Source organism: Hydra vulgaris, chromosome 07 (assembly GCF_038396675.1).
Source record: "Hydra vulgaris chromosome 07, alternate assembly HydraT2T_AEP".
In the NCBI taxonomy this organism is placed as follows: domain Eukaryota; kingdom Metazoa; phylum Cnidaria; class Hydrozoa; order Anthoathecata; family Hydridae; genus Hydra; species Hydra vulgaris.
Window position 1 is genome coordinate 7,473,845 of NC_088926.1, and position 22,847 is coordinate 7,496,691.

Here is a 22,847-nt window from a genome sequence, read left to right on the forward strand (position 1 = left end):
AAAGCGCATAAAGAGTGTGTAGCGAGAAATGAAGAGAATCGTAAAAGAAAACTTGCAGAACAAGAACTGAAAAATGAAAGTAAGAAGCAAAGTAAAGTTGATGACCTTTTTAATGAGAAAGCACATTGGTCGTCAAGTCATCCAAATGCCATCGCTATAACGAATTCGGTTGGTCGCATACTTGCTCTAGACATGTTGCCATACGACTTTGTAGAAGCCAGAGGATTCAAAGAACTGATGAAATTAATGGAACCACAATATCTGGTGCCAAGCAGAACTATGTTTTCAAGATCAGTTGTACCTGAGTTATATTGTAGTGTAAAACAGAAAACCGCTAATGAAATATATCTAGATTTTGAAGATATTCCTTCATATTCATTCACGACTGACCTGTGGACTTCGAGGGCGCAAGATCCATTTCTTTCTTTCTGTCTGTCATATGTAAGCCCTGAATTTGAGCTAAAGACATTTGCATTAGAAAACAAGCCGTTTCCAGGAGAACATACCGGCGAAAGCATTCTTGAATCTTTAGACAAGACTAATGATAATTGGGAGCTTCCTCGGACTGTTCCAATTTATGCGTTGCGTGATAATGGCAGTAATATGAAAAGCGCTATGAATCTCTCACAATCATTTTATGATCTTTCTTGTTTTGATTACACTTTACAATTAACCATCAATGATGCCGTGAGTGAAATTGATGGAATGCAGACTGTTCTTTCCAAAAGCCGTCGTATTGTGTCACATTATCACCATAGCTGCCAGGCTGCACAGAGTTTGCACAGAGAGCAGAAGCGATTAGGAAAGGTAGAACGAGAACTGATAATCAATGTTGTTACTAGGTGGAACTCGGATTACTTTATGCTGAAGAGTTTATGCGAAGAAAAAGATGCTATATCTGCAGAGCTAGCAATAAGTGAATAAAATGATAACTTGACTAATGTAGACTACCCAACGTTGTCTATGAAAATTCCGGCTTTGCATGGCTTAAATCAGCAATTGCAGCGATTCATCAATGATTCTTCACATAAGGGTTATGGTGTACTTATTGCTCGAAAATTAAAGTTAAAACTAGACCAACGATTTCCGCAATTCATATCAGCTTTGCCTGATGCAGCATGTACATTTCTTGATCCACGCTACAAATCCATCTTCTTCTCTGAACAACAGCAAGCTACTGTTGTAGACAGTCTTCATCAGTACTCTAAGGAATTCCGATCTCGTGGCGGTACTAGTGTTGGTGGAGGTGGACATTGAGCCTTGAGCGATCATGACACGAACTTAATTCAAAGTACAATTCCAAAACTGTTACGTTTTAAGTTACGTGATTAACACAGATTAAGACTTGATGGTAATGGTAATGGCCTGCAGTTCAGATTTAACTTTCAGATTTACTGCATTGTGGTTTAATTTAATTACAGATGAATAATAAAAAAATAATGCAAAGGTTTTCATTTCTGTTTGCTATTTTAGTTTTACATCTATTTATATTATATAATACTTTGTAGGAACATCTGTTAGTGCTGGTGCTCCCGCTCCATCTTTTGGAAGTGCTGGTCCTGGTTCAGGTCCTGGTCGGACATCAGCTGCAGCCTCCAAGCCAAGTAGTTTATGGGATGACTTCGACAGCATGCTTACAACAGCAACTGCGAATAAGATGCTGCCAGTTGATGATGCAGCTTCTGTGCAAGAGGAGGTCAGAATGTATATGATTGAACCTCCTATTGGAAGGAACGCCAATGTACTTGATTGGTGGAAAGTTAATCATCACCATCTGCCGAAACTCTCAAGAATAGCGAGGGCACTATTGGCTATTCCAGCAACTTCTTTAAATTCGGAGAGATTGAACTCGACGTCTGGTAACACTGTTACAAGAAGGCGATGTAATCTACTCTCTGAGCATGTGGCTGAACTAACTTTTATTCACGAAAATTTGTAGTATAACACATAGCAGTAGCGTACTAAAGCCAGACTGCCCTGCCAGACACAGTCAGTACAGTACACTGTAGATTAAGGTCTCAGACTTTCTGTAACAATTGCCTATGCATGTACTACTACTTTACATAACTGTATAGCATTTGCATTCATTATAGCATTGTACTTTTACTTGTATTGTATTATCTGTTAAACTATAACTGTAAATATAATACTAGTCCTAGTATTTATTTTATGCACTACATTGCAAGTAGTTGACTTGATTTTTTTTAACTTGAATTATTACACATTGTAATTGTATTGTATGATACTAGTCTCATTTGATTTCATTCACTTTTATTTGACTCTAGAGTCTAGTTTGTGTTGCTTAGTACTTTGTTTACATTATAAAACTGCAATATGATTGGTTATTAAATATAAAATGTATAATGTTTCATTTCTGTTCTGTGTTCTGTCACACACTATAAATTATTACTATTTAAATACCAAATTTCAATATCAATGCAGCGTACTTTCGAACCAAATCGAATTCGAACGAAAGTGGCTTAGTTTCGTTTCGAATCGTTTCGAACTTAAAATCTTAGTTTCGCAGATCACTATTGAACAGTAACTTATTCGGGTTCGTAGATTTATATGGAGCATGTAAGCTAGTTTGGCAAAACATCTGTAAAAATTTTCTTTTTCCAAAATTTTAAATGTTAAATTGTTTATAATTAACAAGTTGGTATAAAGATGCAGTAACGAGCTTATAACAACCTCTACCTCAGCTTAAAATTTATACTTTGCATATTTTAAGTACTTTACCAGTAGTCTGGTACAATTGCATATAAACTTTGTATCGAGCATGCTTTATAGAACACGGACATTATATTTGATAAGAAACACATTTAGAAATCTTGCAAAATTGCACTTTATACAAAATTGCACTTTATACATACAAAACACATTTTATAAGAGCAAAAATATTCATAGCATGACAACTTATTTTTTTTTTGATAATTTTCTTTTCTTTTTTTATTACTCTTTTTTCATTAAAACGTTTGATTTTAACCACTTAGTTTAGTTTTTTAAATCAATTTTTTTTTCAATTACTGCAATACAAAAAATGCCACAATCATTTGCCATAATCCACTTTTATTTATACCATAATCCACTTTTATTTGGTTAACTTATTTGACTTCAATACTTTTTCTTGCTTTTAATGTCAGTGTTTATATGTAACTGTACAAAAATTACTGTTCTGTAGACAAACATAAATATCACTTCTTTAGTTAAATTTTCAAATATTTTATAACTTAATGCAGCCTGCCAAAATTTTTATAAGTTTTAAAAAAGTTTTTAATGGTTTAACACGATGTTTTATTAAAGTTACGTAATAAAAAAATATATCAGCCTCCTCCAAACTATGATTGAAACAAAGCATGAAAACAAAATCTCCTCAGAGTTCATATATTGACATGGAACATGTAAGATAGTTTTGCAATTAGTACAAATTTTCTTTTTTAAAAAACTCTAATTTTCAACTCTTTATAGTAAACATGTAAATCAGTTTATAAATAAAGTTCTTCACCAGTAGTCACGTAAAACTACATATAAACTTTGTATGCAAAAGTGCTTCACTATTAGTCTCGTACAACATACTTATATAAACTATGTATTTGAGAATGCTTTAAGGCCAAGAGCATATTTTAAGAGAAACACATTTGTAGATTTTTTAAATTTACTTCAAGACATTTTTTTTTTTCGTTTCTTAAAATTAACAATAGATGAAATCTTCATCACCGAGATAAACTTTATTGAAACTTTTATGAGTGAAAATTCTCTTGTATAAATAGATTTTGATACATTTTAAATACTCTGAAGAGTACTAAAATAAAATGAATTTCCTGTGTTGATAGTAACATGACTTGTATTGATAAACTTAGTATATCATTACTTTGAAATTTATTTCAAAAATCTGTTTGTTTTGATTTTTATTATATTTTTCAACAAAATCGCACTTGCCTTTCTTTCAAAATCAGCGAATCAGATTGCTCATTTTTCTGCCTATTCTGAGCCTATATAGGGTTTCAAAATATGCGGCCCGGCCTATACTTGTTGCATTTGGCAAGAAATGTTTACGCATATTAAACGCTTTTAAAATTTATTTAAATGTATGCGGTTATAAAATGAGTAGTTCGCTTATAATAGTATAAAGTTCAGTGAAATAAGCTTATTTTATTGTTCGGTAAAATAAGCCAATTTAGCCAAAAATGTTAAAAAGCCATTTTAGCCATAAAAGTAAATACTGCTTCCATTAAAGGTAACCAAACTTAAGTGAAAGTTTAAATTTCTAAAAATAATTTAGATATTTATCTTGTCGGGTTTAAAACATTTTTTTGCCTTACACTTAATTTTATACCAGGGCTGACGACGCGGGTTTTGAAGTGGAGGGGCACAACCGTCAATTTTCAAAAAAAGTCCTCTATATCTAGAACTTTCTTGCCAACGACTCTGGAGGAAAGGAAGTTTGGGGAGGGGACAAGTGCCCCTCCCCCCTGTGTCGTTGGCTCTGTATGCAACATTTAATTTAAATATAATAATTTTATTTTAAAAACGTAAGTTCTCCTTTTTAAAAATATAAAATTGTGGAATTCAAAAAAAGTAAAATGCGTGGTTAATTGAAATTTAAAAACGTATTAATTGAAATTAAAAAAACGTTCCAATTGCGAATTCTTTGGATCTCTGGTTATATGTATGTAGAGAGTATTTATTCAATCCGTTAAAAATACAAACTTAGATATTTAAATTAAGATAAATCTTTTAGTTCTTAGTACGCTTTGAGTTTTGCTATATTTATGATTGCTTTTAAAATCATGTGCAATTGGTGTATATGCAGTTATAAAAACGGTTTATTTTCTTATTCTTGCATCAATTCTTCCATTCCTAATTTTTTCAAGATAACGTGATATAAACGGAATCATCAACACAAGCTTAAGAATTATAACCACAAGTGGAAATATTCCCATTACAAATATTGGGTACGGATAAACTCCATTTGGGTTTGTTTTCCATAAACGCCAACCATATATGTAGCTTGGATTCCAAAATTTGTAACCTTGACATATAATATGACCAAAAGTTAGAACTAAGCATAAGAAACCAAGATGACTTTGAATAAACCTCCATTCTCTCCAGCTCATTTGTGCGGACACGGAAGATATTGACGTTATTCCCATTATCGACATGATAGCAAAAGCAAACACTCCAAAAAGCATAGAAAGTTGTGCTACCCAGTTCATACCTTGGTATATTTTAATGACTGAGTGTTTAAAAACTGGAATATATATGGTGTTTAAAAGATACTTTAAATCTCCAGAACCAATTAGTAAGCAAGAAATACAACCATGAACTCCACCGAGTAGCAACGATATTAATCCAAGTTGTTTACGACATTTCATCCAATTATTTAACCATGGTGGAAAAGAGAAGTACTTTGTGCGTTTATATAATTGGAAAAATCCTGCTATTGCATTAGCTAAATATATTACTGCTATCAAGGTCGATGTTAGCCATGAAATAACTATGTTTGCTTGATAGAGAGGTATGCCGTCCATTTCTTCTTTGTTATGGTCTTTTTCAAACCAAAAAAGACGTAGATAGACATAAAGCAAAATAGGTATTAGCGTTAGGAATGTTATAAATAATGCATAATACCAATTAGGAAATAATCGCAATGATAACCGTTCAATTAAAATGGCTGAATTTAACGATCCTTTATCAATAGGATTCATACCGATTTCTCTCAAGATGCTACACAGCTTATCTTTAATCAAATTGTTATTACCACAAATATATGTATCTCGAATGCACCCATAAAAATCATTTTCCATTGAGTACACTGATATTGTGTTTAACGCTTTAACAACGTAGGACTTAGGAAGTAGTTTTTGAAGTTTTAATGCATTGCACTCATCTGAACTGCTTTCCAGGTTGCTCACATCGACTACTATTTTTTTCTCTAACATTTTTGAGTGCTCTACAGAAAACTTTGCGTGCGCGTATACCGGCAAACATAAAAATATAATTTCAGTATTGATAATTGCTTGTTTAACGGATACAACAACTGAAGAACCAGCTATTGGTGATCTGCTTCCAATGCAGTAGTCTAGAGCAGCGTTCTGAAAAAGAGTTGCTAAAGCTTTGCCAAAGTTTCCGTTGCCAATAATTGCTACTCTAGGCTTACCATTGCTTTCTGTTTTTATTTCTTCATCATTGTTTTCGTTTTCATCGTAACTTTCGCTGTCGTTGGTTTTGCGTAACTCTAAACAATTGTGAAATTGAGTTTCTTCTTGCTCAACGTCAACGTCGACATCAATATTTGCGTAAGACATTTGTGATATTATTAAATACTATTTTTATATAATATATGTTGTATTTTATTTGTTGTATTTCTTTTCTAAAACGTTGTTATTTCTTATTTACATCTGATGCCTTTTTATTAAAATGTTACCCTAATCCCAAAATTTTATCCCCTTCTAGTCGAATACATTTAGCATCTTTTATTTAATTGTCAAAGTAATTGAATTATAACCTCCGCACCTTTTGAAAATTAATTATAAAATGATTCTCTGGTTTTAACTAAGTATTTTAACAAAATGACTCACTCAAAAATGTTTTTTCGGGTTAAAAATTTACTTTAAGTTCACCGACGTGCTTTAGTAAGCGTTCAACTGCTATTTTAAAATAAAACTGTAACCATTAATACAACCACATAGTTTGTATAAATTAATAAACTTAACAAGACGCTTTCATAAAAAAAATAACGATAAAAGGAATGATCTTTTATTGCACAAAGTTTTCTAGTGAAAATGTCACAACACAGCTTTATTAACAAAATCTTCAAAACGTTTATGAACATAATACTTGTAATTTATACATAGTACTTGTAATTTGTTAAGTCTGAAGTGAGATAATATTCATCAAGATCATCTTCATATTTATTAGAATTATCTTAAACAGAAAATCTTATGTACCATCGTTGCAGTCTTTATTTACACTGTTGTCATAATGAATATATTCATAATCATTAGGATTTGAATACTTTTCCGATCTCAGCCATCAGAAAATTTTTTTTTTACATCTTTACTTGTTATTCACATTTATTTTTCTATCAAATTTTTACATTTTTATTGCATAGACAACATATTTGCTTAATGATATTACCGATTGTATCAAAAATGCATAATGTAAAAATATATGCTGACAATGCGGATGTATTTTGCTTGGCCAAATACATCCGCATTGTCAGCATATAATATCAGTTGAATGTTGCCTAATGAAAACTTCAGACAACATTGTATATTATTTTGATGTAGCTGCAATCTGATTTGAAGGGGTTTGGGGCAGATGTTGTCAAAATAAGAAAGCCTTTTTTTTGTTCCCAGGCTCCAATCATTGCAATTTTTGCAAAGCATCCTTGAATCAATTTGACATAAGTATAAGCATATAAATGTTTTAATTTAGGTATTTCAAACATCAAAAAATGCTATATTTATTTGTTATATATATATATATATATATATATATATATATATATATATATATATATATATATATATACAGAGGCGATATTACTGGTGTGTGTAGGGGGGGGGGGGTTGTAGTTGTAAAATCTCGGAAGAAGGTGATTTTCAAGCTGTAGTCGGTTTTTTCACGAATTTAGTCGGCTAGTCATATATTGTCGCATGAGAATTATAGGGTTCTATCTGCATTTTTTTATGTTGTGAGAACTTAATTTTCGATATTTAATTTTAAAATGTTTTAATGCTATTATTCCTTATATTTATAAATTACAAGTCGTTTATGTTATTATGGTTTCATTATTAAAAATATATTATTATTCATAATATTTTTAAAGTTGTTTGTTTTTATTATTAATTATTAATTAAAACTTTAATTGTTTGATTCTTAAGGCAAAACGAGGGTAAGTCATTGAGGTAGAACTAAAAAATGAAGAAATACCATTCATATACACAAGACATTCTACATGAGATAAATGAGATGAAATTATTCAATTTTAAGTAACATTTTAAGCGTGTTTAATAAAGCTATTATAAAATAACAACTACAAAAAGGGTACTGTCAGGTGCTGTCCTGACAGCACCTAATAAATTTTTCCAAGTTTGTACTGTAAGATGCCGTCAGGACAGCACCTGACAGTACCCTTTTTGTAGTTGTTATTTTATAATAGCTGTATTAAACACGCTTAAAATGTTACTTAAAATTGAATAATTTTATCTCATTTATCTCATGTAGACTGTCTTGTGTATTTGAATTGTATTTCTTCATTTTTTAGTTCTACCTCTATGACTTACCCTCATTTTGCTGAGCGTACAACAAAAATCATTTTTTTCTTAAAATTCTTTATTGTTAGCATACGGTTGTAATTCAATTTACATTTGTAATCATAAAATGCTTAATACCAACAATAAATACTTTGCACCTTTCGAATTCTCAGAACAAAATATAGAAAAATAATGTCCAAGCTGTTAACCAAAAAAGTGTTCCAGGTATTATTTAGTAAAAAAAGGCTAAAATGAAGACAAACATGTTAGTAACATGTTAAACATGTTAATACTTTTGTTATAAATTATTATAATAAAATTATTATATTTGCAGTATGCTTTTAATATTTCTGGAATTTCTCAAAAATTCTGAAGGAATGCAAAAAAATTGTTCGCGAGAAGTAAAAATACCACTAAACTCGAATTTGGTTTACCTCATTTTCGATATAGAAAGAAATATATATTATAGAGAAAAGTTTTAAGAACTTATACGGGTGAAATTGGATATAAAGAATATACAGCATATTGTATTTAAGATTCGCCTACAACAAAATGTGCATTGGTCAGCATCTTTTGTCGAAATTCTCATATAAGTAAGAAAAAAGCTTTTTTGTAAAATATCATATATATATATATATATATATATATATATATATATATATATATATATATATATATATATATATATATATATATATATATATATACATATAATGTATATATATCTATATATATATATATATATATATATATATATATATATATATATATATATATATATATATATATATATATATATATATATATATATATAAACAAACATTTTAATTGGTTTATTTTCAACAAAAGTTAAGTTTCAACAAAATATGGTGTTTGCGCACTAGGGTGTTTCATATTTTATCAATTTTTGAAATCGAACTTGCGAATCGATTTATAAATTGACTATTTGTATAAAAATAAGTTTGAGCAAAAAAAAAAAAATAATTTAATTTTTAGGGTCCCCGCCAGTTCGATTTTGGGCCAAAAATGATGGGTGTTTTAAAGGCCTGGCGGGGACCTTAAAATTTATCGAAATTTTTTTTTTATTCTTTTAAATGTTATATGTTGGATTGAATATTAATCACATAAATGGAGCATGTTGAAAAAATTAAGAAATTAGTCTACAGAATCTTTTAAAATTGGTGAAAAATCCGAATTTTCCATCTTAAAAATCTATTTTATCACTCAATCGCGTATAAAAAACATTTTTGATTTTCTGATAAACTGTTTCCAGACGCGGAAAAATCAATAACCTAGATTTTTTTAATAATAGTGTCAAATGAGGTATATACAGGTCTAAAAAAAAATTTCTTTTATCCTTCGAGGTAACCTAACCCTTACGCTAACCTTAATAGCCTAATAACAATTGTTTATTTTAGTTATTTTTATAATAAAAAAGACTTAATGAACTTACTGCAACATTGTTAAAAGTGGTATTGTTGTTATTAGTTTTATTGCCTCAAGATTAGAAAGTATATGGTAGCTTTTCAACTTTAAACGATTTTCTTGGTATTGTTGCAAAGTTTTTTTTGGTTTTGTAAAAAATAAAAAATAAAAAAGAATGATATGTTTAAGTATAATTAAATAAAAAATACATATTTACAAATCAATATTACATCATTAAATAAAAGTCATCATTTAAAAACTATATTATCTATTTTGCAATTGCTTGATATGCTAATTGCAAATCTTCTTTAGTCTTTGCCTTGTTAAGGTTTTCTCTCCTTTGGTGAATAGCTAGCAGTAAGTCCTGACGATCGTCTTCATTGTGAACGTTATTTACAAAGTCTGATACAACTTTAATAGATCTTTCAGAAACGTCGTTAACCACTGCAAGGTTGGAAACAAACTGGGAAAAAATCTTAAACTGTTCAATATACTCCCATAGTGGTACCGGGCTGTTTAACCAAAGTTTATCATTTAGCTTAGTAAGGTTTAACAAACTAAATATGAACCAAGAGTTTTCTCCCACTAGTTGGGCAATACTTGGTGGTTTTTCTAGGTTAAAGTTAAGAGTTTTTAACAAATTTAATTTTTCGGAATGCCGAAAAAATTCAGGAACTGGTTTCGAAAAGACCATTTTTGCAACTTCTTCTCTCTCTGCAACAGAAATACCTTGGTCTAGAAGAGCCAGCGGAATTAAAGTTTCATCAAGGTACCATAAATGTGATTCCATTGAAACCATTGTGGCATCAATTCCATTTAAAATTGTTTCAGCATTCTGAACATATTGTTCTACGTAACCTCTATATTTTGTCATTTGCCAATAGGCTTTTATATCTTGGTAAGGCGCAGCGTAAGGTAAAGAGGTTTTTAAAAACCAGACGGTATAAAAGATTGAGATAAACTCAGCAGTAGACTGCACTTCGTTCTTTTGATCGTCTGTCAATTCATAAGACAGTTGCAAACTCAATATCCGAATCTTGAGATAATAAATAGCTTTGGACATAAAACGTGCATGAGACACGCACCCTGGAGCTTGAATTTTAAAATCTCTTTCAGGGCATAAGTACATTAGGGTTAGTTTCAATAACTCCTTGTAGTCTCCTCTGGGAAAAGTGTTTTTTTTTAGAGCAATCTCGCAATATTTTACAGCATCGAGTTTATGGATTTCTAAGAAAGTGGTAGCAATAGATTGAGTGTCATATTTTACAAACTTTGAAGAGTCAATGCTACTTTTAATGTCATTCCAGTTTAATTGGAACCGTTTAAACATTAGGTTTTCTGGAGATTTAGTTTTTCCACTGCACTGTCTTTCACAGAAGTGTTTTAGATGTAACTCATAAACATGCCTCCTGCATGCCAACTCTAGTAGAATTGAGTTTTGTTTATGACTAAACCTGACATTTGTACCAGAAAGTCTTCCTGTATTTGTAGCTGTTGTATCAAAACATAAACCTTTCACGTCATCACATATTCCATACTCATCCAGTATTTTAACTAAAGCATCGTATTGAGCTTGTCCAGTACCACGATCAATTGCTGGAATGCCAAGGAGCTTCATTTTACCATCAATATTTACCGAGACCGCAAATCGATCTCTTTTTGATTTTATACCTTCTGTGATGTCTTCGATAATTTTTCCATCAAAATGTGCTATTATGGGAAAAGTAGCTTTAGCGGTAGCAATTTTTACATTTTTCTTATATTGTTCGGCATTTTCCCGAATAGATTTTTTTTGAGCTCGCCAAATAGTTGAATGAGACACTGAAAAATCAGCCACATTTCCGCCTGAACTTACGATTAAATCCGTACATACATGCACTAGATCTCTTGATGAAATATTTTTTGAGACTGATGTCATGGCAATATCTTTAACAAAACCTTTCCTTAACTCTTGTTTTGCGTTACTTGGGCCGGGTTGCGATAAATCAAAAGAAATATCTGATTCTGTACTCACGTCACTAATATCTGAGAGAAGCTCTAGATCTGTAGTTGATTCGTCTATTTGGGGTAACTGTTTAATATTACAACTTTTTAAAGGCTTCTTATCTTTATTTACCGTTTTATATCTCATGTCTTTGCTCCTCAAAGTCATTAGACGACTGGACTTTTGGTCTTTTAAAAATTGGATATCAACATAGTATGAAAGTTTATCAAGGCTCGTTTTTTTTAAGATTTCCTTAATATTATCTTTACCAATCCAAAATACCTTTCTTTTTGAATTCTTCCCTAGATTTCTCTGCTGCTTTAGAGTCTTTATTCTTACTTTTCTTTAATGTCTCCCAACTATCGATTAAACGAGTAATATTATTCCTGAAAAAATTAAGATAATACATTAAATAAAATAGAAATATTAACTTTAAGATGCACCTTATATTTTGCATTATTAAGCTATAATCCACACGTAATAACAACTAAAAAAATTAGTTGCAGTGGTACTACAAAAAAACCTTAATCATCTACTAGCTTATTAAGTTCGAATGATTATACAAATTTATAATAACTATTTTATTATAAATTGAAATTATAAAACTTACCTTGTAGATTTATCCGTTAATAATCCATCTTTATAACCTCCGTCTAACCATGGTTTTTTTACTGCAAAAAGAATACAGTTGTCAGGGCAATTGACAAGTCCGGAGCACTTTGCGAATTTATCGGGCCCATCAGTACAACCAATAAACCTTTTGGATGGAGTTAACTTGTTACTAGATCTTTTAAACTGAAAGTTAAGAATTAATTCTTTATTTGTTGCAAAAGTTATCTGAGTTAAGTTTTCTATCAGGCTTTCTTCTTCAAATAAATAAGCTCTAGCTTTTAGTCTCGTAATTTTAGCCATTTTGAATATTATTTAAAAAAATATTAAAGCACTTATTATTAGTAACGCAAATTTAGTTTAAATACTTTGTCTTCGCATTGGAAAGTAGTTGTTAAATTTTAAATTATTATTTAAGTACCTTGGTATATACATTTTCTAAAAATATTTTCCGATCAAATTTCCGGATTTTCAATTTATTGCTCTCTAATGTTTATTAAGTAGGGGCCATTAAGGTTAGTGTCCGGGGCATGTTACTCCATGGATCCAATTATTATTTTTTTTAGACTTCATTTAACACTAATAAAAAAACTATTCAAATTATAGTTTTTTCCGGGTTTGGAAACAGTTTATTAGGGTATAAAAAAAGTTTATTATACGCCACCGAGTAATAAAATAGGTTTTTGTGAAAGAAAATTTGGATTTTTCACCAATTTCAAAATATTGTGTAGACTAATTTCTTTATTTTTTCGACATGCTCCTTTTATGTGATAAACATTCAATCCAACATATGACATTTAAAAAAAAAAAAGATAAATTTAGATAAATTTTAAGGTCCCCGCCAGGCGTTTAAAACACCCGACAATTTTGGCCCAAAATCGAACTGGCGGGGACCCTAAAAATTAAATTTTTTTAATTTTTTTTTGCTCAAACTTATTTTTATACAAATAGTCAATTTATAAATCGATTCGCAAGTTCGATTTCAAAAATTGATAAAATATGAAACACCCTATTGCGCACAGCTCATTCAATTTGTTTGTTATTTTCATTGTTTGTTTTTTTTTGTGTTTAATAAGGTGCTTTAAGAAGTCCATACGGTCTCTTATGAGCACCACGGAAAAATTTAACTAGGAATTTAATTTTTATTTTTTATTTTTTTTGTTTTGCTGTTTATATAAACTACAATTCACAAAAAATAAAGTATACTTACAAATATATAAGTAATAAACAGACATGGGCTCAATGAAGATATGGATGGCAAAATACCAATCTAATCTTTTCATAGAGCCCTTACAGATCATAACAATTATACTATAATATGATAAATAACCAAGTAGAAAATTTAGCGAAAAAACAGTAAAAAGAAGATATAATATTAAAAAATAAAAATATTAAAAAAAAGAAGATATATGAATTAAAAGTACAAATACGCTCAACTAGTCAAAAAAGAAGATATAATATTAAAAAATGAAAATATTAGAAAAAAGAAGATATATGAATTAAAAGTACAAATACGCTCAATTAGTCAAAAAAGAAGATATAATATTAAAAAAATACATATAATGAATAAATAATATATAGTATTTAAAAATATAAGTAGTTGCCAATAGACAAAAAAGAAAATATTTAAACATTTAATAGTTAAAATATGGATAAGAGAAAAAAAGGAAATTTATTGACCTAGCCATCTTTATGACCAGATTTGAATCCAATCAAATGTATTTGGGGTGGGATGGATAAAAAGTTAGTCAAGATTCTAATAATATCCCTAAATAGTCTAAAGCAAGAACTAAATTCCATTTGAGACTTGTTCTAACCAAAATTTGCAACAATTATTAAACCGGTAACAGTTGTTAAACCGATAGAAAAAAGATGATTAGCATGCAAAAAAGCACGCGAGCTATATTTTAAATGTTTATTATTTATGAATCAATTTCGATATATCGCATATATGTGTGTGTGTGTGTGTGTGTGTGTGTGTGTGTGTGTGTGTGTTAGGGTGTCCCCACCATAAAAAAATTTAGGTCTCTAAGTCGGGGTTCCAATACAAGGCTATTTCAAATGCAAGTTTGTGTGATTATTTTGTATATTTTATAGAATTGATTGATACTGATATTTTTTCATAAATTTATGAAAAAAAGTATAAGAAGTATACAAATATTAGTTATTAAAGTTACATTTAAGACATATAAAATAATATTTTTATTTAAAAATTGAAATACTTTGTTTTTAAAGAAAAAAGTCAGATATTCTAGATTCAAATATGTCGTCATTGCAATATTTCGTTATTGTTTTAGCGGCATTAACACTCGATTCAAATAATTGCTTGTATTTAAAATAATATCTGACTCTTTAATTTTATACTTTTCAGAAATACTCAAATTTCTTAAAATATAAATGATGATGACGATGACAATGGTGATGGGTTTCCTTGTAAATCTCCAAGAACTAGAAAAGCTCAGAGTATTGTAAGAGAGAGAAATATAGAGAGTTTCCACGTAACTTCACGTTTTAGAAGTCCTCCTCTGATAAGAAATATCTTTCCTAGAACTTTTAGGGATTGTCAACCAGAAACCTCAGGTAAATCCCGTAACAGAAGTTTAGCTTCACAGAGAACTAATAGATGTAAAAGATGACTCTACTTGCTTCAGCATCCACCACATATGTTTGCACAAAATAGGTATTATATATTTAATAAAAACAATTATTTGGAAAAGCTTTTTCTAGATATAAAACATAATATTAATAGCAGCTGTGTATTGAAACAAATATGTAAAGACTTTTTTCTTTTGAATTTTGTTTAGACTACACGCACTGGGAAAAGTTTTTCTTCAAATATATTGGCTCAGATTAAGTAACAACAACCTAAATGCAAAACTATTCTGTGCAAAAAAGACATGGTCAAGGTCTATGCTTTGTATCTAAAAAAAGGTAGTGTAAGAAAAGAAACTGAAGAGAATTCACTGAAGTATGCAATCTGAGAGAATTATTAAATCTTTGGAACAAGCGTGGGTTTGATTCAGGATTTCGGTTTACATAACAAGTAGTGAAAGAGAAGCCTGAGAAATCTTATAAACGCTTCAAACATCTGTGTAGTCTTAGAACCCTTATGGAGATAAACAAGAACAAAGAAGAGCAATTTAAAATAAAAACAGAGAGTTTTATCATGTTAAATATGATAGAAAGTATGCGTATAGAAGAACAACATGAAAACGAAAAGCAAGAAGTGTTAAAGAAAAAAGTTATAGAGGACATAGAAAGGATAAAAGATTTTGAGAACAACCTTCAAGCAGCTTCAAGTGCCACTAATACTGATAGTGATTTCAAGTCAAAAAAAAAATTGAAGATTAGTAAAGATAGTGTTTGCATGGAGCTTTTAATGAATAATCTTCTTAACAAGTAGTATTCTTCCTTGACCAGGTACAAGGTCAGTGTTCGAGTGGAAACTTCACTTCTAGCCTCAATTTTTTAACCTCAAGATTGGTGGTGTTAATCTAAATACAGTTGTTGTATCAAAAAGTAGTCTAGATAGAAACAAAAAGGTTGTAATTGAAAATGAACCAGGAATAGTCAAAGAAGAAAATAAAAAAGAGTTTAAAGGTCTTTATTTATTTTGATACAGAACTGGTCAAACTCTATAGAACTGACCAAAAAATGTCTAAAACTGTAGAAAGGCTAGCTCTCATTTTATCATCCCCCAAGTTAATGAACCCTTACATTTTGTGCTAGGAGTTCTAGGAATTGAGTCATCAAAAACACAGAATCAAGCATAGCTATTCAGAACATTTTAGAGTATTATGAGCTCCTTGAACAAATAGTTGGTTGTAGTGCAGATACAACAGCCTCTTATACTGGAAAATACAATGGTGCAACTAAGTCCCTGATGGACCATGTGCTTAAAAGACCTGTTCTATGGCTGCTCTAGAGGTAATTAAATATTTTAGTAACATATTTTAAAAACTTTGTTAAACTGTTACGTAATTTGTACACTTTTTGTCTTTTAAAAATTGTTCTTTTCAGGCACCATGTATCTGAAAGGCATATTTTCCGTGCAATGGATTATATTCAAGATCCAACAAAATCTCCATTACGTGCAATATTTTAAAATTTTTAAAAAAACTGGCCAAAAATTAAGGAAAAAGCAAAGAATATTGATCAAATCCTTTTTTTTCAATTATGTCAAAGAGGTGTATATGGCAGGTACTGATTTTCATAGAAGCTTGTTAGACACTAAGAACTTCTCCATAAAAGTTCTAAAACAAGGTTGCTTTCAAAGAGGAGATTATAAAGTTCTTTGTGAGTTATTAGTCATTTATCTTGGTGCTATGTATCTCGTTTTCTGTTCGAACAACAAGGTGCCCATCATCAAGATAATTCATGGCTAATTGTCTATTCTTGCTTACAATACAGCTGACTTCAAAAATTAATTCAATTAAATAAAAGTGAGAAAAATATTCTTACTGTCAACTGACTTTATTGTCACATTTTATGGAGCGTAATTTTTAAAGTCTACCAACAATGAAATAACTAAAAAGCTGAACTAATCTGGAGTTAAAATGTCAAATGTTCAACATTGCCTGCTCGATCTTGATTACATTTCACGACGTCCACTTAAGCCTAAACTGATCAAAAAAGATGCAGAGAAGGCAAAAAAAGTAAAGGAGTTTAAAGAAAGATGGTAGGAAATTGTTAAAATTAATTTAAATGGTTTAAACAATTTTTTTTTACATAAAACTTTAAAAATTTACTTAACAATCGTTGTATAATACTTTAGGGCCTGCTTTTGTGATGAGAGTACTTTCCAAGTGTTAACAAAGAATCCTCAATACGTAGAAAGAAAAAATGGGAAAAACTTATAGGAATGCATCATTCAAACTGTGAAACATCCCACTTTTGTGATGATCCGGTCAGTGATGTGTGGAAGAGGAATGGGGAGGCTCTATATCCAGGGATTAACAAATCAGTTGCAGTATAAAAAAGTCCTGGAATAAAGATTGTTGCCACAATTAACGCAATGGTTTGGTCCAGGTGAAAAAAAAAATTTATGCAGTGCGAGGTTGCCATGTCATACAGCTAAATCAATTTAAAAACATCTATCAGAAAAGAATATTCCATTAGTTGATTGACCATGAAACTCTCCTGACCTAAATCTTATAGAAAATGTTTGGGCGCTCCTAAATAAGGAAATATCTGAAGAAAATATTGCAAATAAAGTGTATTTAATAGAAATATTATTTACCATTGAAAACATAATAAAAGATTACAGGAAATGGCTGAAAAATGATTAAAAAGTATGCCGAAAAGGCTTCTTGCTATTAGAGAGACGAAAAAGGGAACTGCCAAGTACTGATCTTGAATAAATATGTTGTAATTTTATAAAAAGGAATAAATTTTATTACCAGTTTGTTAAATACTTTTTTTTTGTCAAAAAATTTTTTTTAATAAAAATTACTTTTGAGTACACAAATAACAAAAAAATATTAAAACAATATAGTTTGAAATTTGAGAATTTAAAAAATTGTGGATGGCCATAATAAATTGTCACACGACTGTTTTGACACAATTAATCTAATAAAGGTTGTCACTGACATATGTCGCTCACAATATGACACAAAGCTCATTCAAAATATTGCCACCTCTTTCAATAAGTAACTCAACTTTATAAAGATCTAAGTTGAATATGAAAAATTATGAACACAGAGTAACAACCCAATAAATTATGTAAACAATTTTTTTTAAATTTTAACTTTATATAAACTCATTCAGTACATTACCGTTCATAAGTATTGGAAGATCTAAATTATTGCGATAATGATTGGCTGAAAAAAATTGGATTTTATCTGAATTAAAGTTCACCAGCCGCTGTGAGCCCCATGCTGTAGCAGATATGAGATCCTTTTCAAGCTCAAATGCTTCCTCCAAGAAATTAAAGAGTTTTGACTTCTTATTAAGACAATAATGAATGGTAGTATCATCAGCGAACAATGCCACCTTAGATATGAGAATATCCGGAAGATCGTAAATGTAAATTAAACAGAGTATAGAGCCAAAGATTGAACCTTCAGAAACCCCTGAAATTACAGGATATGAAGAAGAGTGCTGTCCATTGAGGACAACTTTTATAATACAATTGGTAAGGGCAGATTCAATAGTCTTAAAGATGTTACCTAATACACCGTAAGAAAAAAGCTTATGGAGAAGACCGGCATGCCAAACTTTATCAAAAGCTATTGAAACGTCAAGAGCGATAGCCTTAACCTCTCCACCTTTATCTAATGCAAGATAAAACCTAATATAGCAAATCACTTGTAGAGCGAGAAGATCAAAATCCATATTAATGATCAGAAAGTAAGTTATTAGATTTAAGATGAGAGATTAGGTGTTTGTTAATTAAAGATTTAAGAATCGTGCCTATGATAGGAAAAAGACTAATAGGACGGCAGTTAGACGAGTCAGATTGCTCTCCAGAATTTTTGAAAGTAGAGGTAACAGATAGCGCTTTCCAGTAGGCTGGAAAACAAGACTCTGATAAGCACTTGTTAAATAGTTTTGAAAGTATAGACCATAAGTTTAGAAAGTAAAGCTCGGGAGAACACTTCTGCAAGACTATAGCAGGTATGCTGTCCAAGCCACAAGCTATAGAAGAGTCTTAACAGGAAATCAATTTAGATACAGAAGCTGGAGTGATACGAATGTCAAGCAATGGATCAACCTGTTTGACAGCTATATCAGGTAGAACACAACTAGTGGAATCAAGAGATGATATTGATTAAAAGTTCTTAGCAAACAATTCAACTTTGTCTTTAAGTGAGGTGACAAAATCTGAACCATAAAAAAGAGTTAGAAAAACAGATTTGCCCTTATTATTGATACTGTTAAAAATTCTTCATAAGTCACGAGAGCCTAATTTTTGAGATGAAATACGAGCTTTAGTGACCTGAGAATAGCGGGCTTTGGCGTTAGACAAAACCTTTTAATAATAGTCTTGAAATAAAGGAAAGCGATACAAAACAAAGAGAAAGGCGATGGAGTGAAGTGATGCTAAACAAGAGCATATAAAAAGATTTACGGTGAATTGATAGCCAAGCTCAAACTAGTCTCACAAAGAGCAAGTAAGTCTGGTGAACTTTGCAAGAGATAAGACTCAACAGAAAAAAAGTTACTTTAAAGACCATGAATGTTAGTGAACAATAGGTTTAGAGAGTTTGTGAATTAGTAAGGTTTTTTGTGTTTTATATTTTTTGTTGCTTTAGTAACTTTTAAATTTGTTAAACAACTTGACTCAAAGGATATATAGTCCTCAATACACTATTTAATAGTCCAAGCAATAGCCTCATTACTATTAATAAACCCTAAGCCGCAACAAAGGGCTCAAAATATTGCTTACAATACACACCAAAAATAGGATCAGGGACACCATCCATGTGCAACAAGGCACATGGATGGTGTCCCTGTTAGTACTCTGATATTTTACAGCTGTTGATGGAATCAAAAGCTGTAAAATATTATCAGGTTATGTCAAACAGTATAAGATTTGTGAAAACTGACTACCAGCCGGCCTAAGAACCATAAAACTAAGTTTTAGAGCTGTGTCTTCATTAGGATATAGTAGAATGAGTTGCCTAGTCATAAAAACAGAGACACGAGCAAAACCCATCATTGAATCAAGAAGATCCAGCATTCAACATCCAAAGCTGCAAACAATGTGTTATAAATACATCTGTGCCAGCCTTATAGATAAAGAAGGGGGCAAGATTGGTCAACAGATAGAACCTGTTTACCCTCTAAGTGTTTGCCTAGGAGACCTTCTTCAAGACAGAAGCAGGGTACGTTTAACATCTGCCTAAAATGAGTATTTTTTATAGAGACGCTACCTTTAGCCTTTACTCAACCAAGAGCTCCAAGGCAGGGGATGTTTTAAGTCGGAGTTGGGTTTTCTTAGCTTTTGCCTAAAAAAGCGTATTCTACAAGGCACCAGCATGAAGCAGGTGTAATGGGTTACAAGTTACCAGTAGTAGGATAACTTGACCTGACCCATTGGTCATTTGGTCTATGTTTTTTTTTGTTTTCGGTTTTCGATTTTATTTGTTTGGTCTTCTATGTATGTTTTTTTTGCGTGCAAGTTTTTTTGAGACATATTTTAAAATAGAATAGCTTTGACAATAATCAATTTAAAAGTTGAATCAAAAACTTATAAATGTTCATTGGTCAGTTTAGACATAATTAATTAATAAAAGCCCTATTTATTAAATGAAATGACGTATTTTATTCAACCCCATAGTTCACCTTTTCCGTTATTTTACTTTTTACCAGAAATCTCAAACTTAGTTTTAAAAGAAATTCTTGAAATCCTTAAAAAGTTATACAATAGTATGTTTTAAGTTCAATCCCGGCAAATTTCAATCCCGAGAGTTTTGTATTGCGCGATGGAAAATTGACCTTTCATAGAAAAAACTTGATTATTTTGTATTCGAATTTTATATCATCTAACTCAGAGAAAGATTCTCCACAACATGACCAAAAAAGATTTGCAAAATGTTTATTCAATAAATAAGTAGGAACAAAAGATTAAAAATTATCTTAACAACTTCATTCTATCCTATATTTCATTCCATCCACTTTTACTTTATTTTAGCAATGCCAAATTTATCAAAAATACATTTATATATATTTATATTTATAAAATATATTTATAAAATATATTTATAAAAACTTTATACAAAGTCTTTTGTTACCTTTACAAAAATTATAAAATAAAAATCACATTAACAAGTTATGTAAAAAAAAAAATGAAAGTTCGAAACAAATCACTTTATTCAATTGCAATATTAAAGACATTGAAAAATACTTAATAAATTAATTTATTAATAATTTAATATTCAATATTTAATGTATTAACATGTAAATATATTAACTAATGACTGTTTGTTTGCTGTGTCAGCCGTCTGATAGAGGTGATGTTCTTTTCATGTTAAGAATTTCATTATTAACTCTTCAGAAATGGTAAAGTCGAATGTCTTTAAACTTTTCTTCTAATAACTATGTTGATCTATTTTATCTTCAGTTAAAGAAATTTACTGTCATATCTTTGCACATAGCTTCATAAAATCTTTGCACATAGCTTCATTTAATAAATGAAGCTATGTGCAAAGATTTTATGAAGATTTTATGAATAATTACTTGTCTTGCTTTAACTTTTTGCCATGCTATTCTTTTCAAAGTTTTTCCTACCCCATCAACCGCTCCTTTCCGCAGACTTTAGCAAAAAATTCCCACTCAAAAGAAGGAATATCAAAAGTCACTTGACAATAACTTAAGACTTTATGTATGTTTGAACTGGTTGTAAGCCTTTAAAAAGTATATTACATTATTTTGCATGGCTGAATTCTATGCATTTTTTGTTTTGCTCCTTGAATGGTGGTAGCATTTAGTTGATAGAACCAAAATTGGCACAAAAATTACATGAGAAGAAAAGGTAATCTAGAGCGAGAGGGCTGCAAAGAATTCATTTGTTTACCCAACTCAAGTTACAAAGTTCAAAATTAGGTTTTGAGGATAAGACATTGCATCTATTAATAAAATTTTCATAAATTAGACAACAGCAGGTTTTAAGAAGCGTCTCTAAATATGTAAGCTCTTGAACTGGATGATGTGCGCCAAATATAAAAAATTTTATTTCGTAACCAAATTTTTCTGCGTACAGGGTATAACATTCTCATAATTTAAGCAATAAAAAACGTTTTTAAAATTTTTCACTATCATTTTTTAGAAAGTCTTTCATACCTGGAGCCTATCGAGATATTTCTTCGCTATTGTAAAGCTCTTGTACACGATTGAATACACCAAAAGATAAACGGATGCAATTTTTTATCTTTGGTATATCTGGAACAGAGATTCTCATTTTAGTTGCTAACTGTTTAATGACATTATCCTCTTTTCGCGGTGACTTTGGTAAAGCCAATTGAACACGGTTTACAGCACGAGCTTAGGACAAACTTGAATAATAGACTTCTTTTATTTGACTAGAAGAAGAACAAGGAATATCAATGATACGTTAAGCTTTTTGAAGATCTCTTTGTTTACGCTGACGTATTTTAGCAAGCTCCTTTTTTTCAATTCTTGCTCAAGCGTTGATTGTTAGCGACGAATATTACTTTGTTCTTTTTCTATTTTTTTAAATTTATTTTTCTTTTGGTATAATCTTTACAAATTTTATGGTGGGATTTGAACAAAAGTTTTAAATAAAGTTTTTAGAATTAAATCTGCTTTGTTGATGCATTTGAATATCGAAACAACTGTGATGTCGCGGTTGTGACATACGACATATTCCAGACAATAATTTTATAAAATAAATTTGACGTAGATAAAATTGACATGATATCACTTATTAACAATCTTATTTTAATCACAAAAGTTTAACTTGAGAATTAAAAGTTAAAAAAAAAAAAAAGAAAAAACGTTTAATACAGCTCCATGTAAAAAAAATTTTTTTTTGGAGCTGAAATATTAAAAATGAATAACAATTTTTTAAACGTCTCCTTTAGATGCACAAATATAATTGACAAAGT

General features: G+C 30.3%; 3 protein-coding genes across 3 annotated transcripts in view; 2 read left to right on the forward strand and 1 right to left on the reverse strand.

Annotated features, from left to right (window-relative positions):
- The first annotated feature begins 963 nt into the window (after positions 1-963).
- LOC136082538 (uncharacterized) lies at positions 964-1,939 on the forward strand. The gene is made up of 2 exons (XM_065801946.1): positions 964-1,246; positions 1,509-1,939. Exons 1-2 carry the CDS (start codon positions 964-966, stop codon positions 1,937-1,939), a joined length of 714 nt encoding a protein of 237 aa, XP_065658018.1.
- Positions 1,940-4,673: 2,734 nt separating this feature from the next.
- Positions 4,674-6,363, reverse strand: LOC100206199 (metalloreductase STEAP4). The gene has a single exon (XM_065802236.1). The coding sequence runs from the start codon at positions 6,306-6,308 to the stop codon at positions 4,827-4,829; it is 1,482 nt and encodes a 493-aa protein (XP_065658308.1). The 5' UTR covers positions 6,309-6,363; the 3' UTR covers positions 4,674-4,826.
- A 2,292-nt stretch (positions 6,364-8,655) lies between these two features.
- LOC100202575 (uncharacterized) overlaps positions 8,656-22,847 on the forward strand; it is a 44,024-nt gene continuing 29,832 nt past the window's right edge. Inside the window, exon 1 of the mRNA XM_065800935.1 lies at positions 8,656-8,854. Coding sequence (XP_065657007.1) covers positions 8,814-8,854 — 41 coding nt within the window. The 5' untranslated portion in view covers positions 8,656-8,813. The remainder of the gene's footprint in view (positions 8,855-22,847) is intronic.